This window comes from Rhamphochromis longiceps, linkage group LG12, assembly GCF_057381845.1.
Source record: "Rhamphochromis longiceps isolate RC_006_pf linkage group LG12, R_longiceps_female_GT1.1, whole genome shotgun sequence".
In the NCBI taxonomy this organism is placed as follows: Eukaryota; Metazoa; Chordata; class Actinopteri; order Cichliformes; family Cichlidae; genus Rhamphochromis; species Rhamphochromis longiceps.
This window is the reverse complement of record NC_140568.1, coordinates 3,793,752-3,814,611: the sequence shown is the minus strand read 5'-3', so window position 1 is coordinate 3,814,611 and position 20,860 is coordinate 3,793,752. Positions and strand designations below refer to the sequence as shown.

The following is a 20,860-nucleotide window of genomic DNA, read 5'->3' as shown; positions in this document are numbered from 1 at the left end:
AGACTTGTTTTCCTACCCTCACTGATTGGGGTCTGTCTGTGAGGAAGTTGAGGATCCACTGACACAGTGATGAGCTGAGTCCTAGATCCGTCAACTTGGTGAAAAGCTTAGAGGGAATTATTGTGTTGAATGCTGAACTGTAGTCCACGAACAGCATCCTAACATAATTCCCTCTGCCAGTGTCCAGGTGACTCAGGGATGTGTGGAGCAGGTGAGATATGGCATCGTCTGTGGAACGATTAGTCCGGTAAGCAAACTGAAGTGAGTCGATGGTGGGAGGAAGTGAAGAAGTGATGTGATCTCTCATCAGTCTTTCAAAACACTTCATCACAATTGAAGTCAGTGCTACTGGACGGTAGTCATTGTGGCAAGCGGGCTGTTGTTTCTTTGGAACAGGGACAATAATGGACTGTTTGAAGCACGTGGGAACCACAGCTTGGGCCAGGGAGAGGTTGAAGATCTCCGTGAACACCGGTGCTAGTTGATCAGCGCAGGCTCTAAGGACCCGGTCAGGGATTGCATCTGGTCCTGCTGCCTTCCTGGTGTTCACCCTCCTGAAGGTGTTCCTCACGGCATGCTCTGTGATGACGAATGCATTTTCTTCACTGGTGCACTCCGAGCGCGCGCAGCCTTTTGTTGTTTTAATTGCTGCGGCGTCGAAGCGAGCATAAAACGTGTTCAGCTCATCAGCCAGTGAAGCATCGGCATTCATCATTGAAGAAGCTGGTCGTTTATAGTCCATTATAGTCCGCAGTCCTTTCCACAGGCTCCTAGAGTCGCACTGTCGTAGCTGTGACTCTAGTTTTTCCCCGTAGCTCCGCTTTGCCTTTCGGACCGCGCTGCGCACGTTGTAGGACGCAGCCTTGTATAGGTCCATATTACCGGAGACAAGCCCTTCATTGTAGGCAGCGGTGCGTGATCTCAGAGCGTCGCGGATGTTTTTATCCACCCACGGCTTCTGGTTGGGAAACGTTCGGATGATAGTTCTTTCGGCTGTGTCGTCCGCTAGTTTCCCGATAAATCCCACAACCGCTTCCGTAAACATGTTGATGTCATCAGAGCTGCGCCGAAACATGTCCCAGTCTGCGTCATCCAGTGCGTCCTGCAGCGCGGCCACCGATTGGTCCGTCCAGCGAGCGACCTCCCTCCTGATTGGTGGTTGCTGCTTTAGCCTTTGTTTGTAAGCTGGTATGAGGAAGATGGCGGAATGGTCCGATTTTCCAAATGCCGGCAGGGGTTGAGCCTTGTAACAGTTCTTGAACGGGGTGTAGCAGTGGTCTAATGTCCTCGTGCCCCGGGTGGGGCAGTTGATGTGCTGGTGAAGGTTGTGAAATGTCAGTTTGAGATTCACTCTGTTAAAATCTCCCATAACAATGAGTGCGGCATCTCGGTGAAGTGTTTGTTGATGTGTGAGAGCCTCATGTAGCTCACATAAGGCAGTGTCCGAGTCCGCGTGAGGCGGAATGTAAACAGTGCAGGCAATGACCGCAGTGAATTCCCGAGGGAGATAGAAAGGGCGACACTTAACGATCAAAATCTCCAGATTGGGCGAGCAAGAGCGTGTGAGTGGGGAGATGTTTGTGCTGTCGCACCATCTGTTGTTCACCATCAAACACACTCCACCACCTCTTTTCTTCCCCGACTCCATTGTCCTGTCCATGCGGTAAACCGAAAAGAACCCCGTCGGCTGCACGGCGTGGTCTGGTATCGCTGGGTTCAGCCAAGTCTCGGTGAAGCAGAGGAGGTTGCAGTCCCGAATGTCTCTCTGGAACTTGATTCTGGCTCTGAGGTCATCAAGCTTGTTCTCGATGGATTGAACATTGGCTAGCAGGATACTGGGCATGGGTGCGCGGTGTGCGCGAGCCCGTAGCCTGTTCCTGATGCCGGCTCTTTTACCTCGAGGCCGACGCTTAGGGTCGCGTCCTTTGTTCTCTCTCAGGATCTCCTTTGGCCAGGTTGGGTCCAGAGTTAAACATGGTGAAATGTTCGTGTACTGCAGACCAATAGAAACCAAAGTGTCTCTACTGTAGCGGATTTGTGTGTTTTGCATGATGCCCATGCAAGATTATCGCAGATATAGCAAAAAGTGACGAAAAACTGCAAAAAGTGGAGAAGTTAGGGCAGAGCATCCAGCACGGCAGCCAACCTCACCGGCGCCATTTTGTCTTAGTACAGGTGAAAATAGAGCAACAGGACCGCTGAGTCTTTGATGTGATTTATTTTCTGCTGTTTTACTTGCATCCATTTGAAAGAGTGAGTGTAAACACACAAAAAAAATTATGTGCTGGAATGTGCAGAAAATAAGTTTAAATATTAAACAAATTTCTTCCAGTCAGAGAATGTTGCATATAATTAAATGTTTGCTTGATGCATAAAGTTAAAAGATTAAAACTAATAAAACAAGTTTTAAAAAGAGACTTTTCCATTTGATTACATTTTGTATGATGGATTATGCAGAAAAAGTAGAACTGGGCTGAAAGATCTATCGCTTTATCACCTACTCAGGTTGTAAATTGTGTTTTTAAAAAGTAACTAAGTAACTAAGTAACTAAGTAATTAATTACTTTTGAAAATAGATAATCAGTAAAGTAACGGGATTACTTTTTGGGGGAAGTAATCGGTAATTAGTTACTGATTACTTTTTTCAAGTAACTTGACCAACACTGATTATAAGTATGGTCAGCGAAAAGAAGGTGAAGTGGTTACACAAGAGTCCATGTAGGGAGCATACAAAGATGAGGTTACAATGTGTTGTACTTTAAGACAGGAGACCCTTGAAACTTATTTATTGCATCTATAAAAGTGAAAATCTTGTATTTTTTTTTACTGTTTTTTAATCAACCTAATGTATATTGTTTTTGAATCTGCAACCAAACAGAAATGAAACAGATACATGAATATTATTCCCATACAGTATTTCCTAACATTTGATCTATATAGTCTACCACTGGTATGATTCAAGGCATGCTTCTATTGGTTGTGACAGGTGACTGACACACTGTATGGCTAACCCTATGTCATGTTACTAATACAGTCAAAAGAAGTGATATGCGTGTCAGTGTTTAGACAGTTTTGCTGAAAATGTAATTTCTGTCACAAAAAGACCCCAAAGCACGCCAAACTTTACTGCTTCATAGGTTCTGTCCTCTGATCCTAAAACAAGCTCAGGAGCTGCAAATGCAGTAAAAAAAAAGATTCAGCATTATTCATTATCATAATTATTGCATCATTAAACTGCAACTCAACCTTCAACAACGAGTAACAATTACCAGGTAGAAACATGAGGCAAAAAGTCTTTTATCATAATATTAACACGTGATAGTTGCGAGATGTTAATAATTTTAATTTCATTTAATAACTGTAATCACACGCTGCAGAGAAACAATAAGTACCTACTACTTTCTGATTTGTGGGTTGATGTATACAATGTTCTCCAGGTCACTGCTCATATAAGTTCATTAGATTTAGTGTACATTACAGCAACTGAAGTCTTAGTCATACAACCAGCTCTAGATTAGCTTTGGTGTCACATCACTTTAAAAGGGGGACTAGAACAAGGTCCCTGCGCTAAAGCAGTGCAGCTGTGAAGTCCGAGGCAGAAATCTCCTCAAAGGCTTTGTACGAGCCTTAAAAAAGCTGAAAACTTCTGGACAAAAACACTAGAAAGACAACGTGTGAAGGCAGCAAAGAAATCCACAATCACTAGTGCCACAACAATGCTGGCTGTTGCAGTGTTGTGTTGATTGCACACACAATATTTTATCCCTCCAAACAATTCTTTCACATGCTCAGAGCACCGCTTTGATGTTTCTATTGTTCTCCAAAGTGCGACTTCAGTGACATAAACAGAAAAGGAAAAAAAAAACTGCATTCACTTTCCACTGCATTGATTTTCATGCAGTTTCTAAAATAAAATAAAAATGACAAAAGCTGTATCTAGTTTGACATTGTGTATTTATTTTTGGAGTCTGAGAATGTCTTTGTGTATATGGGTATATGAGGGTGAAGAATTGTGAAAATACATGCATTTATATAAGGACACATAAACACAGGTAGAGAAAGAGGAAAGCGGAGGAAGACAAGCTGTCAGAATCTGGTCCATGATGGAAGTAGCACAAAATCCAAACACCAATAAGCATCTGAATAGGGGGTCATATGATTGTTGGGTTTTTCTCTGTATCTATGAAGCGCCTTGAGGCGACTTTTGTTGTGATTTTGCACTATATAAATAAAATTGAATTGAATTGAATTGAATACTAACACTAATAAAGGCAGCATCATTTGAAACTGGAAACCAAACCATCCACACACACACACACTTTTTTTTATATCTTGCAGCCTCCAACAACCAGCCAACCCTTTTAATTAAAAAAAAACAAAACCTTTCGTAAAACCTCTCTATTCCAGAGGCTGTCCTAGCTAACGTTATTAATTAAAAAGCTCTTTTTAACCCAATCTCCTCCTTCCCACTCCTCTCTTGTCTAATTTTTCTGGGTGTGAAAAAGAACTTAAAACAAAGCAGCATGGATGAAATCATTAGCTATCCACACTAAAATCCTCTCTGGGCTGTCAAATTTCCTCTCTGTGTTTCCGCCTGTCACCATTGTTCTTTGACATTGTCTGATATCAACACCACTGACAGCCCCGATTATCCCCCAAAACCCAAGCCATCTCCTCCACCTCCTATTGTTTCACAACTATAATTCACTTTCTAAATATAAAATATAACTTCAAAAAAGGAAAATTAAGGCTCTTCGTTGGGTGTCAGCTGGGTTTCTTTTGCAAAGAAAATAAAATCTACATTTTAACATTAAAACAGCTCAAATGTTGCTTTCATCTTATTGCACTTCCTGTCATATTAGGGATGTCTAGCAATGTGCTTTCATGTCACTTCCCATAAATACAGTAGAAATGTACTTTTTTGCAAAATTATATTATATATTACTAGGAAACAAAAGTAGCTGGATTATGAGGCTCCCCATTTAAATTCGGGGCAAGTTTACTACATGCCATGTGCTAATAGGACATTCAGTGCAGTCAGTGCAAAATTAATGATATAAACCACAGTATTTCTCCCGCTGGTTGCCATTAAATTTACAAGAGTGACATTCGCAGTTTTCTATTTAATATGAAAACTGGCATGAGACAGTTTCTGGCCTACATGACACCTCCTCAACTTGCCTACAGCAGGTACTAAGTACAGAGGGTCCAGTGTCTTGTGGAAGAAGTCCTGAAAATACATAATAGTACACTTTGATGGAACATGCTGCGTCTCACCTTAAGCTTATACGTGCATGCTGGCAGTGGAATTGGCTTTTTATCTTGACGTGATTAGCTAGTTTCTTTCCAAAACCTCCTTCAATTCCTAATATTAAGCAATCACTGAGAAACTACTGAAGGTTAAAAATGGTCCAAATTCTTTTGACTCCAGTGAAATGATCACTGTGCCATTTTTTCCAGGTGTAACAACAAAGCATAATGTCCAGGCATACACTAAAAAGACGATTTGGTAGCTTGAGTTCGTTAGATGTTACGTCAGCTAGCTAATTGACATCAAAGATTATATAACGTCAGAAAACCAAAAAAAAATAAAAATGTACAGCACTGCTACATCTATCGATCTAAAAAAATATGAGCTAAAACTATATAACAGCATGCTATAGAGGCTTAGTTAAGTTCGGCTAGTTCATATATAATGATCTGTTACCTCATTGCTAGCTTCCACAGACTCTATGCATCCATCCATTTTCTTCTGCTTCAGAGGTGCTCGAGAGGTGTGGTACACCCTGGACAGTTTGCCAGTCTATTGCATGACTATATATAAAATCTGTGTAATCTACAGAGCTATTATATGGCTAATATACATTTACAGTTAAATTGCTCTCAAAAGCAAACATGCTAAAGGTTGCTGCACCTGGGTCCCTGAACAGCACAGACCAATACCATTTTATGGCAGGAAAAAAAGACACAAAACAGGAAAAACATCAGCTAAGGTGAAGATCCAGGGGGTCAGTATTTAATATGTGGAAATGCTACAACTTAGCCTAAGACTGCTTCTTTCTGAGGTGTTTAAATTTTTGATGTTCAGGACAGAGTGAGCCTGGAGGCTGTAGTGTACACTGTGAGCTTTTAAACCCTTAGCTTAAAGACATGCTACACAGAAATACTGCTGACACAAAGCTGTCTATTCAAAAACATCTAAAACAGTGGAGGCCTGCACCCAGAAGCTGAGTCAACTCATATGGCCGCTATTCGTTTTACTGCTGCATGCATGAAAAAGAAAATATGTAAAAGTAAGAACACATCCACATGTGACTTTCTGACTTGAAGAAAGTATTACAAAGACATGACTGTTCCCTGCACTTTTGACCTCACCTGAACCTGCAAGAAGCTCTTGCAAAATCCACTAATCCTCAGGCTCAGGCTATATTTGTACAGTTTATCAATTCTAACACTAGTTGCATGGTGGTCTGTTTCAACTTTGCACAGTAAATGTCGCAGAGGATAAGCAAAACATAAATAAATAAATAAAAGAAGTGGATGAGGATAAATGCACAGTGCACTCAATGATAATGTAAGTTCTGCCTTACATTTCATGCAGTAAAAAAATAAAGCCAACCAAACCTAAAACAAGTCTTTTTTTGAAGGCTACAGAGCCAGCCACAGGGGGAAAGAAACAGGTGTAGAGCTGTAGCTGGAAGAAGAATGTACATGACATAAAATGAGCAGAAACACAGGCAGACATACTTCTTAGGCCTGTAGTCTGGGATGCTCCTGTCCAGGGAGATACGATCACTGAGCTGAGCATTGTAGCCATACTCCTCGTACTTCCTCTCGACATCGCGGCTATCTTCTCCCAGAGTGGCAGCAGCTCCCCCCTGGCCGAGGCCTCCGGGCCCTTCTACCAGCCCCATGGGCTTTGCTAAACCTGCCAAGAAAATAACACATGCGACAGACAATTATACAGATGTAGCCATGAATTCCAACACAGAGCAGACATAGAGAGGTGAGAAGAGGGGGCAGGTGATTGACATTGCCTAGCAGTGTGAAGAAACTGGTGCACAGCAGCTCTGAGACCCAGGAATCCATAGGGTACCATTACAGTGTCTGTCAATGAAGAAGCTGCAAAACACCCACACCGACACACCGTCACAGGGAAGAGCGAAGAAGAGCTGAAGCTGAGAGACACCGTGGCAGAACGGCCAACTCTACAACAGACACCAGACAGAATTTATACACAACTTTAGGTCACATATGGAACAGCGGGCATGAAACTGTCAGTGGTTAATCAAGTGTGAAAGGAAAAACTCTCTGAAACCCACACTGAGAAGGATAATGATTATAGTTTTACCTGGGTTGCAGATGCGTTTTGTACAAGTTACCATTTTATTAATGCATATCACTTTGATGTCATCAAATCAAAGCTCCGTATTACAAAGCTAGATGTGCGTTGTCTTTTTGTTTGTACATTCAGATTAAAATGTTCCTCCTTTTATTGTTAAAAGGCTCTCGATTCAGTGTTTGACAGACAACAAAATAAATAAATAAAAACCTAAAATTACTACTACAGAGACAACAGATAGAGTTTAGAATTTTGTGAATAACTCTCCCTGGATCTAATTATTGTGTGGATGCCTTTTTAACAACATCCAAAACACAATATGCTCCAGATAAATATGCAGGATGCGCTTTAAAAACATCAGCACCACATCATAAACAACTTTAAAAAAATCATGACAACAGAGATGGATCAGACTTTGGAGGATCCTTCATCGGGACCTCCTTGAGACTCCAGTGAGAAACGCAGTCGGCAAATCACTTTCAGATACTTGTTTCTTTGCTTTTTAAAACAGCAGGACTTTCAATAGTGTTAATTTGACCAAATTCGTGTGTCTTTAAACCCCTCACATCTTAGAGTTCTGGGATTTCTTTTCAGTTATTATAAACTATCAATGGTTTTCACGCTTCTTGCAAACCATTGCACTAGTCTGCAGTTTTCAGACTTCAGAAGCATTCCTTTTCCTCCCCATATTGCATGAGAACTCAAAGAAGGTTTCCTTTTAATTAAGATCACAAAGATGGCAGACTAATTAATAACTCTGTCTGAGGTTGATACCAGTTATCTGAAATGATACGAGAAATAACCGAAGCAAAACCTTCACAGGAAGAAAAAAAATCTTGCAATCCTACTGAAATATCGGCAAAAAACAATCTGGAACAAATCCAAATCTGGCATGATCACCGTGGAGTTGTTGTCAAGCTGTTGCACTCAGTTTCCATCTTCAGCCTGACATTGCATCCGGTATAAAGCTGAGGTTAATCTCCGATGTGGAATGTGTGTGGACTGCTGCAAACACATCACATAAGCATTTGTTCTCATTGTACTATTTTTAATTTGCTTAGAGAACACACGTGGTAGCTCGCGGCTTTGCTAGCATGTGTGAAATGACTGTATGCATGATTTTATATATGTGTGAATCAGCTGAACAGCTGGTGGTAGCATAGATGTAAAACAAAATCAATTTGTATAAACAATATTTGATCATACACAACTTCTCTGTCTTGAAGTCTTAGTTTGTTCTTGTAGATTTAAAATGACTGATTCTTTCAGAAACCTTTGATTCAACAAGGCCACACCAGATGTTGCACTGAACACCTAATGGCTCTATTCAGCTAATTATAGAAGCATTCTGGGAGCATGTGTGCAGCAGTACCACGACCGTGGAGTGGTTATTCAAACAGCGCTTGTTCCATGCAGGTCCTTTTATCTCACAAAGAGCCCAAAGAGTGGCCAGATTGCCTGGCTGCGTGCTTAGCAGTGAATGGGAGCCCATTCTCGCTCAGCCTCAATCGTGTTACAGTATGCTCCTTCGGTCTAACACAGCTAAATTCAGCGCCGGACTCAAACCGCCCTTCTGCTCTTATTAAAATGACTCATGACTGTGTTTAACGAGCCGTCGCTTTGGTGCTGTGACACTGACATTTTCAGAAAGGGATGGAGAAAAATGCTGTGCGGTGTCAAAAGTGACATCTCGGCTGAGGGGGGGAAAAAGTGCAGACCTCCACAGTACTGTAAAATACTGAGGTGGGGACCGAGTTTCTGACTTTTGAAAATCCAAACCCTCCTGGGTCACAAGCAGCTGCCCTGAGCCAGCTTTATTTCCACTTTAGCCATTACTAGAAGCATTTTGGCTCTGCTGAAAATCTTTCATCAGGTTGGAGAACTCTGCACTGTACGTTTAATTGCACATAGTAATGCTTTGATGACATCACAGGAAAATAAAATCTTAATATGAGGACATAATTGTTGTCCTCATTTATAGGCTTACAAACACTGCAATTTTTATGGTGCAAGCAATCACCATGTTTGTAAAATAGCGATTTTTATATTCAGTGTTTTTCTGGGGAGAAATACAATATAAGTCTTTGCCATGGGAAAATTAAAATGCCCGCATTGCAAAACTCCCATTAACAGCGCCCACCCTCCAAAAATAATTTTTGTGCAGTGTCTAAACTACAAAGAGACTGTTATAAGGACATGTTGTCATGCGTCCGTGCCAGCCTTCACTATTGTTTGACTATTTAAAATTCCATGAAACTGTGGGATAATGTCAGATAATTGTTATGCGAGCCAAGCTTCCACTGTGGCCTCCACAGAATAATCGAGCTGCGTCTGTTCTCCGTATCAACAGATGGACACACAGACAGTAAGCAAACAGCGCATACCGATGAAGAGCTCAGCTCTCAGCTTCACCCCCTCCAGGAACTGAGGAGTAATCACCATATTTGGATGGCCTCAAATCCTCGGGTGCGACTGAAGATTTGTAATTGGAGCTGAATGGTTGGAAACTGGCTTCTCCCACAAGAGGGATTTAGCATGCCCGACACCAGCCAATGTGGTGGCATTTTGACAAGTATGGGTGGGGTTCACGTCACGGACAAGCCATCTGTCATAGCTGCCTGTGTCACACAATAACACAGATAGCCTCCAGAGCCAGAGTCTCAAGTCTGGAGGGCCTCTCTGTCTCTGCGTGTGTCTTGGAAGCAGGACAACTCCTGCCAGCTTTGTTTTCTGGTCACTGCGTTATTTTTTGCTTCCCTCCTGTCTACAGCTGCCTCGGTCTGATTGAAGGTTCCTTTATGGGATGAGACCTTAAAGTCTGATCCGCCGCTGTCTGTCTTTTAGCGTTTTAGCAAAAGGTTGGATTGCTGACATGTAAACTGTACCGCAACAAGCTTTAATATCTTTATTGAAGATTTTCTTTTTAAATTTAGCTGCTGTTTTGATGTTGCTCCAGAGATGACTTCATATAATAAAATAGCTTTCACTGGCATTGATTCATTCATCAGGTTTTCTAGAGTTTGGAGTCTATTTGTGTAAAATTGGTTTGGAAGTAATCACTTGAATATGCATACATTTATCAAGGGCAAAAGCCACATACTTCTGTTGCACAGCAAATTTTCTTTCCAAAAATGGACTGCTTTCAGATAGAAAGCTTATCTGAAAGAAATACCTAGACTGTTTGTCTGTGGGTAGAGCATGGTACCAACATTGTGAGGACTAAAAGCTCTCCTGCCACAGCAGCTACACAAGTTAAAAATGTATGTACACATGATCCTGCGGGGTACTTTGTATAAAAGCATCCAGCTAGTAGGCTCTTGTATTCTGGTCAAAAAAAGGAAAAAAGGACAGTGACTAAAAGCTCACAACACAATGTGAAACTCTAGGGAATGAAAACTAATATTCCAGCATAAAAAAAATGTATTTCACATTTTCCGTGAGCTTCTCTCCCATTCACTGTTTCTAAAGTGGTAGTAGCCCTTCAAGCAGCGCCGTTGCACTTTCACAACTTTACTTTGAGGCAATTACAGCCCAGCATCTGCTTCTCCCTCTCAGGCCTCACTCCCATCCAAAGGATCAGTGCAATGTGGCTCATCTGCGACGACATGCACCGGTTTCAGTCTCATTGTGTCCCAGCTTGTATCCGTCTCTGAGCTCTTTCCTCTCAACCTTCAATGGTTTGTCCAAAACCATCTGACATGATACAGTAAGAGCCACAACAGTTATAAATTATCTAACAACCTTCAGAATGATTCCGATGTGGCCTTTACAAGAAAGAGTCTCAAATTCAAAGATGACCCCATTTTTAATAAATGATGAGTGGTTTTAAGTGTGTCCAAAGTGATGCAGCAGAGTTCTAAATATTGATGCTGAGGGGAGGTGGAGGATTTCTGTGGACTCTTGAAGAGGAGGAAAATAACTCATTCTAAAGAGATTTAAAGTCTTCAAAGGCCAAAACAAATCTATGAAACATTGAGAGCTGGGAGAAGCACTGGTTTAAATCTGGGAGCCAGGCATCTTAAGAGGATGAGAACTCCGATTTGGAAATTGATACCAATTAGACCACTAAGTTATCTCTAAACATGCAAAAGCACTGACAATAGCTCATGTACTCCAGATATAAAGCATAAAATAAATCATTGAAAATTTCATGTTTACTGCCGTGTTGGTCGGGTTAAAAGTGTGCAATGAAATGAAGCAAGAACAAGGTTGTCGATGGAAAAATAGCAAAAAGTCTTTGAAGTGTGTCAGAATGTTACAACACTGAGACGGGACCCAGTCACGAGGAGCTCCTTTCCGTAGGATGTAGGAGTTGTTCTGCATCAAGAAATCATGAAGAAAATTTACATGATCAGTTATCCAGCCTGGCAAACTGGCCTATGCCCTTCAGTCACTGGATATCATCATTAAATGTTGGTAATGTAATCACTGCATGACTCTAAGCCAGCAGTATAAATAAGAGGGATGCTCGCTCCATCTGAAATTGACATTATTATCTGCGGCTGCCTGCTGATTGTCAGGTGAGCCGCTGAATTCGTTATCGTGATTCCTCAAGGCTGAGCAGAATTGATTGTTATCTGTTTCTGAAACTGTGTTGTCAACCAGCGCCTCATCTACATGTCATTATTATAATATAATTCATTTCATCAGGATTCATCACGCAGAGATGTGATGTCCCTGCAGCCACCACCATTACACGCTGCAAAACGTATACGCGCACCATGATACGTATCATTAAAATTGAGTTTGAGTGCCAAGCGCCTGCCAGCGTGGAGGGGAGTGAGAGGGCTGTTTCTCCATCCTCATCAAGTCTTTGTTTGAGCTGGCTTGGCCTATAAACAGCGTTAGATTTTTCCCTATAATTGGGCATATAGATAAGAAGCATATCTGGTGCTACAGCTGGACCCGCGAGGCTGCCAGCCCATCAGCTCCTACGCAGTGAGGAAAGACAGGAAGTGACATGCATGGCTGATGACAAGCGCCTCAGTGTGCCTGTAAGTTGTGGGACAGCTGAGCTTAGACAATGATGCTTCCAGTGATGGTCAGAGAAAAGGAGTAGACACAATAGCAGTACACAGGCTCTCTAACACCAATGTCTGTTTTTTTAAGAAGTTTATTTTTAGAGCAGTTCTGCTCTAAGGTGATAAAAGAAGAGAGGCAGCGAATCAAATGGCTTTCAGGTACTTTCATTGGTGTCCAATCCAAGTAAGACAATCAGAATGAAAATAGCCAAATATATAAATATTGATGTGTTGTATAAGCCTATTTTTAAATAGCTTAATCTTGCAATTGCTGACTGACTATAGCCCCTCTCGGAACAATAGTTATCCAAGCAGCTTAGCAATTGTCAAGCTCTGGAAATCTCCCCACACTGAACCGCTCTGTACGGGTTTATGTAAAAACAGCTGAACAGTTTGAATGTAACAGCTGAAGCTGTGTGTTTGTTTTGCAAAATATAAGCACTTGTAGTTTGTTTTACTTGATACCAAATATGACCAAAAGCCGCTCATGTCACAGTACAGAAACGCTTTACTTAAAGTCACTAACTTGACTTTGGTCTTCTCAACATTCTCGTCCTTTTGGATCTATCTCTCACTCCATCCTGCTAAACAGACTTTCCTCTCTTGGCATCACACCTAGCCTGATTCCAATCATATCTCCTTCCACTCTTGTTTATTCCTTGTAACTTCTGGTGTAGCCCAAGGTTTAGTCTTAGGCCCTCTTCCCTTCATAATAAATTTTCTTCTTCTTGGTACCATTTTCCTTAAATTTGATCTTCACTTTCATTGTTTTGCCGATGACACTCAATTATATCTCTCCTGCAGGCCGGACTCCTCCCTCCCAGCTTCTTCTCCCACTGGACTGACAAACACATGCATACATTCGTAAACATCATACACGTCACTAGCAAGCACTTATCTGAACAATCTCATACATACATACAGGAACACCTTCATACACCAAGTTACTTTTTGCACAGCACTCAGTCTTTTGCAAATTTCTATTGCACTGCTGTGTCTGCATCGTCTCGTGTCTGTTCTGTTCTGTCTGGTGCTGCACTCTTTGTTTTGTTTGCAATTTTTGCAGTTTTTTTTGCAATTTTGCACATTGCACTTTATGTATTCCTGTGTCAATTGTCTGTTATATGTCATATGTAGCACCATGTTCTTGGAGGAACGTTGTTTCACTGTGTACTGTACCACTGCACATGGTTGGGATGACAATTAAGCCACTTGACCTTGACCTTGACCTTCTCTTACACGATGCTTATGCAAATTAAAATTCTGGTTCAGTTCTAATTTTCTCAAGCTCAATGAGTACAAAACTAAAATTCTCATCGGCATCAAATCCAGCTTGCTGATGGCAAATCATTTCACTCTCACTATTGAGAACTCCACGGTTTTCCCTTTACCTCTGGTTAAGAGCCTTGGTGTCATCCTTGACAGCTCACTACTGACAGCCACATTACTTCCTGCATTGACTAATGTAATTCTCTCTTACATGGTCTCCACAAAAAGTGCCTCCATAAGCTTCAACTGGTTCAAAACTCCGCTGCCTGCATTATTAGCAGAACCCCTCCTACTAGCACATCACCCCTATCCTTCAGGAACTTCACTGGCTCCCTGTGAAATTCTGAATAGTATTCAAGCTTCTTCTGTTCACTTTCAAGCCCCTTTATAACCTTGCTCCTCCTTACCTTTCTGACCTGTTTAGAACTACCTCTTCTGCCCACTCACTTGATCTTCTTTTTCTATTCAACTTGCTGCACTTCTTTCTGCCTCAGCACTATGGGAAGCAGAGCTTTCAGTTTCTCTGCTCCCAGGCTGTGTAATTCCCTACCCCTGGATATTAGAAACATTGGTCCTCTCCCCCAGTTTAAATCTCAACTAAAAATCTGTTCACGTTTGCATATTCACTGTGAACTTATTGGTTGTTTATTTGATCTTGTTTTTATTGTTCTTTGTTCTGTCCTTGTTCTATTATGTGTTTTTACTCTATTGTTAAGTGTCCTTGAGTGTCTTGAAAGGCGCTTTTAATAAAATGTATTACTTTTATTATTAAAAATTATTTTAATTCAGTTGTTGAAATAAGCTAATGTTTCATTAGTGCTGCGTCTTCCTCTACCTTCAAAAAGCAAAGGAAGAGACATTTAAAAAAAACTGTTGACATCTTCAACTGCAAATGAGATCAGATTTACTATATCTTTTTAGAACTTTATAAGATCTCGGGCGTTTTTGCAGTCACAGAACCTGGACACCTTACAGTGATTGAGTGGACCATGAGTTTCAGTGTATATCAAAGTATTCTAATGATTGTAGTGTAAACAGTGATCCCAAGCACAGCAGGAAATCTACAGCAGAACAGCTGAAAAAGAAAATAATCAAGCTGCTGCAATGGCCCAGTCAAAGTCCAGACCTCAACCTGATTGAAATGCTGTGGTGGGACCGTGAGAGCCTCAAACCTCAATGAACTGAAGCAATGTCGTAAAGAAGAGTGGACTTAATAGTTTAAAGCTCAAAACATATTACTTGAAGTTGAGCTGTATTTAGCTTTCGACACACAGTTTTCTCAGAACATTTTTTTCAGAATACTTATGCTGACAGTCCTACAACACTGTGCACTACATCTCATAAATGCCAAAATGATATAGTATGTGAATGGGAACAGTACATAATTCAAATTAGTTTGTTTTTGCAGTTGTTCCAGCTGTGCCAAAACTGACATAGAATATCTATCAATCAATCGACGTTTCTTTCCCAAATACACTTTAAAAGTCACAGTCAACTTTTCCACTGGGTGAATTAATCCTGCAATCATGCGCTTCTTTTCCCCCTCCCTACAATAACTGAAATTTAGGACTTCATGATGGATGTCTAACTCTAAAGTAAAAGATTTCCATCTCAATATTGACCAAAACACCCCAAATAAAACATGTTAACAGTGTCAAAAGAAATTCTCTAAATGTCCATCAATATCTAGCTATAGTGTGCATTTAAGTCAGTAAGACTTAGAGGGCTTCAGCAGCTAAGTACCTGCAAGGAAGTATTTACCGGTGCTAATGTTGTACTTAAGTCGAAAACACTACTTCATAAGCTTGTTAACAAGCTTAAAACCTCTCATCTGATTGCTCAAAGCTGGTGGCATCCACAGCAGAGCAATGCTGCTGATAACCCTCATGTTACTCATTTCTGCACAGAATGGGCTGCTGGAAAAGCTTGACCGTTGTTTTCTTGTTGGGAGTCTAGTGCTCGTTCTTCAGGCAACCGTGAAATAAGAATTCTCTGGCTTCTTTATGTCCTTCAAATCTAATTGGACTGTACTGCATATCCCATGGCATGCCATAGGTAGGCAATAAACAACAGGAGGAATGGGCGATTACTTAATATCGCTGCTGGACATGATAATAGTTATTGGCGCGTTGAGTCCTCTCACCATAGTTATCCCCAGTGGCCATAGAATACAGTTTGTGAAAAACCATGCAAGGCCTGTGACAGTCAGCATCCATCCACTGTGCGCTCCTGCTTCTGCTTAAGACAAATGACTATACCGAAACGGATTGATGTTTATGATTTGGACCGCATAGAGATTATTTACAAGTAATACATCTGCATTTGTCACTCTGTACAGCAGCACTTTTGCAGTTGAATTCAGCAACTTGTCATGTGACGCTCAGTGTCATTGTTAATCAAAGAATCTCACTCCAAGGTCAAAAAAATGCTTTCGTTCTGTCATATTTTGTATGATACCTGGCAGGCAGGGAACTGTGCCAGCTCTGCACTTTGTGGTTTGTTCCCCTCTTCAGCACACTTGTGAAAAACCTGCAAATTGTGCTCCAGATACTTGGACTCAGCAGTGCAACAGCAAAGACAAGTCAGGTCTGAGAATATTTTATGAAATTGATGTGACTCTTTTGACAGCGCATGCCTAGCATTAGAGGAAACACGCCTTCCAGGAGATAGTCGGCATTCAAAGACTCAAATATACGTCGCACTCATGGAATGAGACAACGTACATCTCGTACTTCTTCAGCTGGGACAGCAGCTCGTCTTTAGAATCTGAAAAGTGCATTTTGTGTAGATATAAAAGCCTATTGCTTGACCTTGAGTCCCACAGTCAGCAAGATCTGTGCAGACACTGTGTGCTCATGCCCAGTAGCAGTGATACTCTGCTGTATTGACTGTCTCACTTTCATCCTGTCTTCAGTGGGGGAAATAATTATTTGATCCCCTGCTGATTTTGTAAGTTTGCACACTTTTACAGAGACCTTAACAGTCTCTCATTTTTATTGTTGTTTCATATTAATGGAGAGAGAGCGAATATCCATAAAACAACACAATGCAAATTTTAATGTCAGTAAGTAAATTAAGTATTTGATCCCTTACAAACCATCCTGAATTCTGGTTCCCATGGATTGGCTGTGTGTCCCTGTGGCACAGAGATTACAATGAATCAATCAATACAGATTCTCATGATCTCCTTAGCTCCTTATATATATATAAAGCAGACTTGTCCATAGAACAAATTTCTTTCATTCCAACCTCTCTACCACCATGGCTGAGACCAAAGAGCTGTAAAAGGACATCAGGGACAAGACTGTAGACTTGCACAAGGCTGGAATGGAATACAAGGTGTTGGATTAGCACAAGACTACACAGGAGAAGCTCAATGACGATCTGACGTTGGGACCACAGTCACCAAGAACACCCCTGGTTATGCCAGATTCCTAGTTATTAGAGCAACCCCTAAATCTTCCTATGTTGGTTCATGGAGTTTATTTCTTTCTGCTGTTTTGCCTCCAATAAAAGGTTGGTTTCATTTTGATTGCTGCTTCCATCTGGGGTCCTCGTTCACCATCTAACTCGACAAGTCCCTCTGCATTCACGAAATACCTGAAAACTCATCTCTGATCATTAAAAATATATATTTAGATTTTTTTTTCTACGAAAATAACCTCTTTATGCCTTGAAATGGTCTTGATGTAATTCCACATCGTTACCTCATTTTGTATGCACAGATCTATGAATATGCAAATTAATTCCCACCTCACACTCCTGCCACAGCATCCACTAGAAAGCCCTGTACCACTTAAAATGTGTGCATGTTAAGCAGGAGTGGGGAAGGGAGAGGACAACACACTTATGCACATTGCTTCACTTGTACATCAGGATGTTCCTGAACACAGCATGGTGCTAAGAGAGGATAAACTAAATCATATGAGTGCATCTGAAAATTTAAAGTGCCTGAAGCAATGGCTAGGCTCTACCTATTAAAATTTACAAAAACAAAACTGTGTGTCCCTGTTTTGCTGTTCAAGTCGCACACAGAAGCAAAACAGAATGCGGCGCAGAGAGAAAGTAGCAGGACCGCAAATGACAGCAATACTCACACTTAGCTTAAATAGAATCAATACACAGGTAATTATCAGGCAGTTAATCACATCTTGATAATATAGGATAAAACCTGTTCCAAATTACTAAACAATGTTAAAAAATAATATTCATTGGTGAGGGTCTTAGAGAAAACAGTCGAATGGAGTGCCCCACCTTGTCTTCTTAATCTTTCTCCATAGAATTAAGATAAAATGATGCAACTTCAGTGGCAAAAGAGACATGCTTACTTTCCTCAAATTGTTTATGTCTTTATTGTAAAATTTCTGGGTTAAACGGCTTTCAGGAGGCTGACTATTAAAAGGTTATGATGAAATCTTTGCTCTCTATCATTAAGCCTTAGCTATAGTGTCAAGAAACAAATCAGTAACTCAGTGTAACAGTCTACCATGCAGCCTTCTCATTATTTGGCTTGAAAACAAGAGTCTTTGTAGATGAGGCATCACTGGATCAAAAACAGATCCCTCCTGTACTAGTGAGAGAAGAGGTTGCCCAAATAACTGTGAATACAGAGTTCCAAACTGGATGCGCTCTTCAAAAGGCTGAAGTTTAGCAGTCACTGAGTCATCATCAAGTCAGCCACTTCATGCTGATGCATCTGGTACGGTTCATGATGCACGGTAGAAAAGCACTCCTGTGGTAATCACAGGATTTGAGAACATATTAGTTGTGATCCCACTTATCCCTTATTATGTGAGTGAGCACTCTGGAACAAAAAAAACCAAAACGTTTAATTCAAGAAATCTGTTTCCTTCATTGCAAAAAAAAAAAAAAGCCAAAATATTATTTAGTACTCAAAGATATTTTTGGTGCAGAGTCGCTTACAGGAATGCAAAAGACACTGGATATTTTAGCTAAACTCGTTTAAATAGGTTATATGTGTGGTTGCGTAACCCTTGACCAAAAAGCCCATCCACTCCTATTTAACATTTGAATCAGAATTGAAGAAATTCCCTTAAGAAAAATGATGCTCATGAGAATAAAAAGTACTGGTAGAAAGTGTGCATGTAAATATGAAGTACACATAAACATAGAGGCTGAGGCTGATGTAGTCATGCCTCATTCATTTCATGAATCTTTTGAAGCCCACTCACTCACCACGACCTTCTCCTGCTTAAAACACATAGATGTATTAAATAAAACAGTAAGGCAGAGTAAGACGTAACCTGATTTAAAAGGATTTCTGCTGTGGTCAAAAAGACCAGATCTGACCCACAGACTAATGCCCGTGTAATGAAATCCTGTAAAAGTCTGTCATTGTGTTATACAGGTAGTACATTAGACTCTCCTTCAAAACGCAGACTGCCAGTTAAACCTGGCATATCTCACCAGCGATGCTTCCAGTGAAATGGCAGGAATGCTGCTGGCGTACAGACTTTCTCCAAGTGCGATTCTGCACCGACCTCGATAATTATCAGAAATTCGTGTGAAGTTTACAACAGGTCAGTGACAGCACAGGGAAGTACATTAACACCGATTTGTGCTTAAGCACATGCAAAAGGTATACAATGCATAATTAGCCTATTAATGCGCAAGTCTGATACTATAGCCATTAATTTATGTGACAGTGAAGCGCTTTTACCAAAGAAATGAGGCTAGACTGACAATAAATAAATAAATAAATAAAATGCATGAGTCATGGTCCAGGTCAAACTCACCTGAGCGCATCTTATTACCCGATAAATTGGCTGACAAGGACTCCCTGTGTGCTAAATATAAAATCTTTGCTTTCATAGATCACGGATTTAACAACTAAGAACTTCAGTTTCCTACCGTTTAGCTGGTTGTAGACCACATCCTCCAGCCTCTCCAGCCTCTGGAGAATTGACTGCCTGTCCACCAAGTTGGAAACTTTGCCATTCCTGGCTCGCAGCCTCTGGTCAGAAATACGCCCTATCTGGATGAGCTCCTCGGATCGGTCCTGGATCCTGCAGTACACCGAGAACAGTATAATCCCCACAAACACTAAGATGTTGACGGTCAGCAAAGTTTTGATTTTGCGTGCCACAGCCATGAAAGGAGAATATTGTCTGGCTGACTCAGTCAAGCCCGTCAAAAGCTCATGAGTGGTGGCCTCCTTTGTCACCTTACAGTGTGTCTTGCGGCGGGGTGATTTCTGTGCTCGCTGGAGAGAAGGTCAACTCGTGGAGACCCGAAGGGCTGGCAGATCCGTTCAGCACCACGGACAGCTCCGTAGTGGGACACCGCACCGGTCACATAGAACTTACAAGGTGGGAAATGTTAGTAGCGTCCTCGGAGCTCGGCTCCAACCAGCGAGCGACGCTTTTATGAGCTTCACTAGTCGACAAACAGCTGCACTCTCTTCACCTACATATTACAAGCGAGAAATGACGCCACGGGAGGCATTCATCCTCCCGAGCAGCCCCCGGCAGTTGCAAAACATCTCTCCTCCGCAACGTGGTAATTCGCCAGTTCCTTAGCATCAATATGTCTCGTCCATCGCGCAAGAAAAGCCCTGGTTTTGAAGCGTCACACAGCTCTCGCCGCTCTGTGGCATCTCCTTCCTCAAAGGCGTTGTGGTCACCCGATCCGTCCCGCTCTGCAAATATGAATCCAAATGCGCTTATGTCCAACAAATAAATAAATATATATATGCGTGTGTGTGTGTGCGCGCGTTTCAAAAACAAAGCGGCGTTTCTCTTTCTCCCCTCTCCCTTTTCCTCTCTCTCTCTCTCTGCCTCCGAGTCTCTTTCTGTGTTTGTGTCCCGTCAGACCATCGCCGCCTCCCTTGGCGCTGCACCGTGGGATGAGTTGAGAGCAGATTTGCCCTCAAACGCAGTCAAATGACGCTCGATGTCGATGGGAGCGATGCAGCCGGGCTCTGGCATGCTGTCGCTCCTCTCTCAGTCTCCCCGCTCTGTCAGGGAGGAAGAGCCACCGCTGCGTCCTGACGTTTAGAGGCACACAATCATGAATATTCACAAGCAGTGTTGTGTCGGAATAAAATAAATAGCGCGACCATGGAAGCAGCGTGTACTTCCACTTGGTAGAGCAATCTACACCACCCCACCCCACCCCCTGTACAGGTGAGCTGTGGAAATCTGTGTGAAGATGTGTTAAATGGTTTTTCTATGTTATTCACAAGGCCGAGCCTTTAGGTTAACCAATT

General features: G+C 41.6%; 1 protein-coding gene across 1 annotated transcript in view; it reads right to left on the bottom strand.

Moving 5' to 3' along the window:
* The window catches only part of galnt9 (polypeptide N-acetylgalactosaminyltransferase 9), a 120,194-nt gene extending 99,613 nt beyond the window's left edge, over positions 1–20,581 (bottom strand). Inside the window, exons 1-2 of the mRNA XM_085424390.1 lie at positions 19,504–20,581; positions 6,748–6,928 (exon numbers count right to left, since the gene is read on the bottom strand). Of these exons, the coding sequence (XP_085280516.1) occupies positions 6,748–6,928; positions 19,504–19,744 (422 nt within the window). The 5' untranslated portion in view covers positions 19,745–20,581. The remainder of the gene's footprint in view (positions 1–6,747; positions 6,929–19,503) is intronic.
* Positions 20,582–20,860: the final 279 nt, after the last annotated feature.